The 7,781-nt window shown below is 43.8% G+C and overlaps 1 protein-coding gene across 1 annotated transcript; it reads left to right on the top strand.

The window, feature by feature from the left end:
* The first annotated feature begins 903 nt into the window (after positions 1-903).
* LOC127293306 (F-box protein At1g55000) lies at positions 904-3,748 on the top strand. The gene is made up of 2 exons (XM_051322887.2): positions 904-1,393; positions 3,123-3,748. The coding sequence occupies exons 1-2, from the start codon at positions 1,037-1,039 to the stop codon at positions 3,495-3,497; spliced, it is 732 nt and encodes a 243-aa protein (XP_051178847.1). The 5' UTR covers positions 904-1,036; the 3' UTR covers positions 3,498-3,748.
* Positions 3,749-7,781: the final 4,033 nt, after the last annotated feature.

Here is a 7,781-nt window from a genome sequence, read left to right as displayed (position 1 = left end):
ACCAGCAACTTGTTACTATATAAAATGATAAAATCTTTCCTCCTCTTCCGTCTATAATAATAACTTACTATGTGTATAATTGCACATATCACAACAACAATGAACCTCTACTTTTAGAGTACCATAAGCTAGAAAACCTAATGGCCTGCCCCACGAAAAGCCGGCCATCAGGCCAAATCTTTGGCCAGCTCTATGAGCCGCTTGTGCTTGATCAGTATGTTTCGTCCTCTCCAATCTCCACAGTCACATACTCACATCCACCGCGTAACTGCAAACCAAACACCAAAGAGAAATTAGTCCATGCAACGACCGACACCAAGGGTATCAGCCATCGAAAAGACTCATGCACGAGGACGAGCAGCCCGTTGAGGTGCCTCTAGAGCTCATCGTCATACACCGAGGGCTGCTCCTCGGGGACGTCATCATTGACTCGTCGTACATTGATTGACGTGGTTAGTAACTTAGGAAAACCTTCCTTGACTGGTTGAGAAAAATAAGGAATTATTTTGGAACGAAATACTTGTTGATTGCAAGATCTAATAGGTTTCCTTAACCATTAACGTGGGAACAACGTTTAAACAAGTTCGATTGCATGTTTTATTTTCCCTGAACGGCGTGTGATGATCTATTTCATTGATTGTGGCGATTAACTTTATATGCATTAAATAAGTTTCTATTTTTGCTAAGCGACGTGGGATGATTTCTTCTAGCGATCGATCTACGGTTATAATTTCTGTAATGTTTAATGTTAAAGTGATACACCATCCTCAATTTCAATAATTAATACAGTAAAGACTGTTTGGTATTATTTCGTGGAGAAAAATTGTGATAGCGCAAGGCGTGCAGGAATCGGCATTCTACGGTGCAACGCGGCGGCGGTGGTGCGGTCCGCGACTTGTGCACGCACCGCTCTTCACCACCACATCCCCATTCCATTCCCCAACCACGGCGGCACCACCACCGTCCGCACAGGCGATTACCCGCCACCTCCAGCACCACCGCAAGCCTCCCTCGCCCCTCCTCCTCCCCGATCCCCATGAACCGCGCCGCCGCCGACCTCGGCCTCTCCCCCACCAACCCCTCCGCACCGTCCGATCCGTCCACGATGAACGCGCAGCACCTCCCGGCCGACCTCCTGCGGGCGGTCCTGCACCGGCTCTCGCCCGCGGACGTCGCGCGGGCGGCCTGCGTCTGCCGCCAGTGGCACGCCGTCGCCTCCGACCGCGCCGTGCTGGAGGCCGCCTTCCGCGCGCCCTGGGGCGTGCGCCGCGTCGTTGGCGAGCCGGCCACCAGGGCCTTCTGGCGCGCCGCCTCCCTCGGCCGCTTCGCGCTCTCGCACACCGTCCGACGCTCCGACTCCGTCCCAGGCATCGCGGTCAAGTACTCCGTCCAGGTATCGTCGGTGTCCTCCGCTTCTGCAGCTTGTTCTTTGCTGAATCCTCCCATGTGTCAGCACCAATCCAGTAGTACTGGAATTCAAGAATCAGTAATTACCGGAATTCAATCCAGTAGAATCGAAGTCTAATATTGAATTCCACATGATCTATGACGCGAGACTATACTTTCTTATCCGGAGGTAGAGCTAGTGGAATCTGGAGTAGCTATAAAACTCGCCATAGTGGTTGTTGAACATGTAGTGTAACATGAGATGAGCACAAGTCTCAAATCGCTACAATAATTTGTGACCACCTTTTCCACCATAATGATAATAATTGTGATCCCGGAAGACAAACGCCTCAATTCTCAGTGTCGAGGAACTCATTACCATCGTCATTTACCTTGTTTCACACAGGGGCGGACCTAGAGCAAAATCAACCCGGTGTCATTGTATGAAGCACACAGATTTTTCACATATAGCTGGGGGTGTCATACACTGAAAATCTACACAATACATCAAAGAAAATGAAATTTACCCGGTGTCATGTGACACCTGCTAGCTCAACGTGGGTACGCCCCTGGTTTCACATGTTTCCATCGTCGGTTATATCTGATAATGTTCATGTTTTGAAAATAGATGTTCTACTCCCACAATGTTTGTAACTGCTCATTAGCCATTTACACAATTGTTGTATCCATCAAAATTAATGTCCTAATTGATAATAAGGCTGTGGTGGATTACGGACTTACTCTGTTAATATCAAAATACTAGAGTTACTTCTTAAGGTTCGTTTACCATTTTTTAAATCTAGAGGTTCTGCCCCCCTGTTTCACTTCTGAAATTGATAATGCAAGGGTTCACAAGTTCTTGTCACACCATCCCGTCTAAGTGTCTATCCAAGCTGGGTAGCATCACAGTTTGAACTTCTTAAGACAGTTTTTCAGTAACACTACTACCAAAAGACGATACACCCAAGACAAGAACGGTCGCCCAGGCTGAAGAGTCCCAAAGTCCCAACCTCCACTATCCTCTTCTTGCTTCTTGTTGCCTCAGGACTTCCAACCCTACCGCATCTCATCGAGTGATCCTGATTACTATTGGTGCGCACCCATGCCGGCGACTGAAGACTTCAACCGCAACCTGCAGCAGGACTGCAGCAAGCTTGCTCCTTTGCGCTGCATTTCTCTGAAGCTGGGTCTGTGTATTTCAGCCCAAAAATTGAGGCGATAAGCCATATCTTAGCCACCACATTTGTCGGATCATAAAGAAAAAGTTACGAGGCATCATCTCTAGATTTACGTATAGTGCAGATCACTGACACCATCCCTACTGCAACTAGATCTTTTGCATCCCCTCTAAAACTAGGAACCCTATCTACACAGGCCAGTCGAAGAAAAGGTTTGGTTTCCATGATCTCGCCATAGTAACTTATTTTGGTTTGGGTGACTGATGTAGAATAGATTTTAATAACCTTTCTGATGTTACCTGTTACTGATATAGAGTTTAATCCTAAACATCCACCATGTGCATGTTCAAACTTGTTGGACTACTATTTTTGGTGAAGCTTCCAATGCAATTAAAATATGAAAACAATCTGTATCCTCAACTACAATAATTTATTTATGAATGCTGCAAATTTTTATCATCCAGGCATGTTTTCACAGTTTCCCAAAGTTGTACAGTTGTGAGCAACCTTCTCTGTTCTTCATCAAACTGTCTTTGATATTCTGTGAACTTCAAGCAGGTGACTGACATTAAACGGTTCAATAACATGATGAGTGACCATGGTATCTACTCGAGGGAGAGGCTTCTGATACCAATCAGTGATCCTGAAATTCTGCTGGGTAGTACATGCTACATTGAGATGGATCACAATTCAAAGAGAGAGGTCGCGGTATTTTATCCCGAGGGTCACCCAACTGGAAACGCGGAGTCCCTGGCAAACGCCGCAGCTGCCAAAAAACGTAGCAAAAGGATCCTGGAGTCAGTGAGGCGAAGCTTGCATGTTGATGATGGAACTGCTGAGTACTATTTATCTGTCACAGATGGCGATCCGAGAGCCGCTATGATGCAGTTCTCAGAGGACCTTAGGTGGGAGCAGCAACAACCAGGTCATTAGATGCAGGTCAGTGGGAAGTATATACAAGGTTATTGGTATATGGGTGAGTATATCAATTTGATGATTTCTACCTGCTTGGCTGCTTGAACCATTGTTGGTTCTTCTGTGTGTAATAATGTGAAACTGTGAAGCTCTGTAAGATGAAATTAAACGAAACGGATAGTATAATTGTAGTAAGTACTGGGTACGAGCCATGACTGGTAAAGTGTAAGATTATGTTTTGAAGTAAATATTCCATTTTCTCCCCTAAATTATTTGTGCTCATTTTACGTGCTAAATTAATGTAGGCTGACTTGATTTTAAGTCTGGGTCAATAGTCTGGGACTGTCGCAGAGTATAACACAACTTAAGCAGGCACTGCCATGGCTTTGGGTTACGGTTTTCGTCTCACTCGTTGACACATTATATTGCATAGATTTAGAAAGAAACTACAAAACCATTGGTGACGAGATTATGTATACTCCCCTTACAGGCTCAATCTGAAGTAATTCTATTAACATGCCCATGGGGTAACAATAAAGTAGAAGTCATATACTTAGCCAGCCGAGCCCATCAGTAGGCTCATTCTACAAAGAGGCCCCAAACACCACATTGTCTATGTTGGTGTCAGTTTACTTTCTAGCATTATGGTACTTAAAGTTCCTCACAGGCCATTTTATCCAGAGGCCTTGCAGGTAATGACCATTGAGTTATATCAAGGTACTTAGACCAACAGTAGTCTGGGTATAGAAACTTTCATCCTGACGATATCGAAGCTTAATAATTCCGAGTTGGAAGTTCCATTTTCACGTAAAATCCTACCGGTAGAGTGGTAGTTAACATTTCTTAAGTACTCTCTCCGCTCCTTGGCAGCTCAAACTGAAACGCCAGAAAGTTCATATATTTAGTAACAGAGCAAGCAGCAGTTTTCCACTTGGAAATGAACTTTCATTTATTCGAATTATCATGTCAAAAAAATTATTCGAATTATTATGCTTGTCACTCGAATTATTACACTTGTAAGTTTCAACTGTTACAGTCAGGTATCCAGTAGCTAGGGAGCAAAGCATTGTCCACTGCGCAGTGTTACTGAACGTTGCCTGTCCTTCCGTATTGCTAAATGCATTCATTCGAAGGACAGCTTGTTTGTTGTTAGTTGGGTCGAATCGCAAAAGTGTAGCCAGGTCCAGGCGAGCCTCTGGAGTCCGTGCAATTCATTTTTAGTTTGTTGAGATGAGATCGACATCAAGTAAAACGTGAAAACATGCATCAAAGTATAGATCGATGGATCTGGCCAGCGCATGGCTCGTACTACAAAAACCTTTTGGAGTGGTACCTACCCGACGAATACCGAATTCATCATCGCACGGCCGCGGTCCGCCACATGCATGCCTTGGCTCAGATTTGACTACTATACTTGGTAAACAAGCCGTAAAGGCTTGTCATAAATTTAAGCAAAAATGCATCTAAATTTATTGAACCTGCTACAGGTATTTCACTCACATCACATTCGCCGCCCTCATCATTGTGTACTCTTGCAAAGAGAAGATGCATGAGTTGGTAAAGAAAGTTGAAGTAATACTTACTCCTTCCATTCTAGATACGACTGAATCAACGACACCTAATATGCAACGGAGGAGTATCACACCGTTTTTTGCTTAAATACCTGTGAAGAAAATAACGGTTTTGCTTGATCTAAGTTGATCGGGAATGAAGTTAGAGCTTGTTGAAATTTAAATTAGTGGATTCGTATGTTGATTCATGCGTCAGATTTGCACATGAAGTTGTAGTTACAATAAAAAAAAAGATTAGTTATACTCCTTCGGCCCATAAAAGGATGTCTCAACTATATCTAAATTTGCATGTATCTACGTACTAAAACAGGCCTAGATTTTTTTTCGATAAAGGGCGCTTTCATTACTTATAAAAAGTATTACACCTGGTCTCTGCATAGCAAGATGCACACAGCCGCACACTCACAAAATGTCATAGTAGCACACACACAAGGTATCAAAAGGCCAAAAAATGAAGGACTAAAACATGGAAGGACAACTAAGGCTCATAGGACTCTATCCGAAGATTACGCCGCCATCCATGTTGGGAAAAAATATCCTTCGCCACATCCTCCAATCGTGTAGAAACCTTCATAAACAGGTCTCGACTCTCTGGCTTCTGAAGCAAGGACCACGAACAGAGCAAAGCGGTGGATCGGTAGATAACATGCAAACAAGAAGAATTAGTATCATGGAAAATCTTGTCATTCTTACATAGCCAAAGCGACCAAATAATGGCAATCGCCCCTGATACGTCTCTAACGTATCTATAATTTCTGATGTTTCATGCTTGTTTTATGACAATACCTACATGTTTTGTTCACACTTTATGATGATTTTATGCGTTTTCCGGAACTAACCTATTGACGAGATGCCGAAGTGCCGGTTCCTGTTTTCTGCTGTTTTTGGTTTCAGAAATCCTAGTAAGGAAATATTCTCGGAATTTGACGAAATCAATGCTCAGAACCTTATTTTTCCCGGAAGCTTCCAGAGAGTCAGAGAGGGACCAGAGGGGAGCCCTGGGGGGCCCACACAAGGTGGCGGCCCGGCCCAGGGGGGGGCGCCCCCCTAGTGTGAGGAGGCCCCGTCAGCCTTCCGACTCCGACTCTTCGCCTATAAGAAGCCCCCTGACCTAAATCTTCGAGACGAATAAGCCACGGTACGAGAAACCTTCCAGAGCCGTCGCCATCACGAAGCCAAGATCTGGGGGACAGAAGTATCTGTTCCGGCACGCCGCCGGGACGGGGAAGTGCCCCCGGAAGGCATCTCCATCGACACCACCGCCATCTTTATCACTGCTGCTGTCTCCCATGAGGAGGGAGTAGTTCTCCCTCGAGGCTAAAGGGTTGTACCGGTAGCTATGTGGTTAATCTCTCTCCTATGTACTTCAATACAATGATCTCATGAGCTGCCTTACATGATTGAGATTCATATGAGTTTTGTATCACTATTCATCTATGTGCTACTCTAGTGATGTTATTAAAGTACTCTATTCCTCCTCCATGATGTAATGGTGACAGTGTGTGTATCATGTAGTACTTGGCGTAGTTTATGATTGTGATCCCTTGTAGATTATGAAGTTAACTATTACTATGATAGTATTGATGTGATCTATTCCTCCTTTCATAGTATGATGGTGACAGTGTGCATGCTATGTTAGTACTTGATATAATTGCGTTGGTCTATCATGCACTCTAAGGTTATTTAAATATGAACATTGAATGTTGTGGAGCTTGTTAACTCCGGCATTGAGGTGCTCTTGTAGCCCTACACAATTAATGGTGTTTGTTATCCAACAAGAGAGTGTAGAGTAATTTTATTATGTGATCAATGTTGAGAGTGTCCACTAGTGAAAGTATGATCCCTAGGCCTTGTTCCCGAATAGAAAAGTCACATCACAAAGATTCCTATCTCCCACATCAACTGCACGCCAGCAAGTATTTTCTGGTGCCGTTGCCGGGGAGGTCACCATTTGTTTACTGTTTTGTTGCATGTTTACTCGCTGCCATATTTTATTCAGATTGCTATTACCACTCATATACATTCATACCACTTGCATTTTACTATCTCTTCGCCGAACTAGTGCACCTATACATCTGACAAGTGTATTAGGTGTGTTGGGGACACAAGAGACTTCTTGCATTGTGATCGCAGGGTTGCTTGAGAGGGATATCTTTGACCTCTTCCTCCCTGAGTTCGATAAACCTTGGGTGATCCACTTAAGGGAAAAATTGCTGCTGTTCTACAAACCTCTGCTCTTGGTGGCCCAACACTGTCTACAGGAATAGAAGCGTGAGTAGACATCAGCCCCCACCCTAATAAAAGTTTTATACCTACGAGCCACCCCATTGAGCCAACCACCAAATATATTGGCAACACTCTGAGGAGGATACAAGGTCGAACCTATTTGGGTTACTGACCATATAGATCTCACAAATTGACAGTTGAAAAAAAGGTGGTTAATTGTCTCATCATGATGACAAAAGACACACTTTTTACTACCTTGCCAATTACGCTTTACAAGATTATCCTTAGTAAGAATTATCCCCCTACGAAGATACCAAGCAAAGATCTTTGTTTTTAATGGTATCTTCATAGACCAGATTTTTTTATTAGTAAATACTGGCATATCTGATTGGATTAACACTTTATACATTGAATCAACAGAGAATTTTTCACTCTCATTTAGATTCCATCTAACCACATCGGGTCCCTGCGTCAACTGAACCCTTTCGAGTCGTTGCATCAAAGT

This window comes from Lolium perenne, chromosome 4 (assembly GCF_019359855.2).
Source record: "Lolium perenne isolate Kyuss_39 chromosome 4, Kyuss_2.0, whole genome shotgun sequence".
Classification (NCBI taxonomy): Eukaryota; Viridiplantae; Streptophyta; class Magnoliopsida; order Poales; family Poaceae; genus Lolium; species Lolium perenne.
Note: the sequence above shows the minus strand (reverse complement) of the source record. Positions and strands in the feature narration are given on the sequence as shown.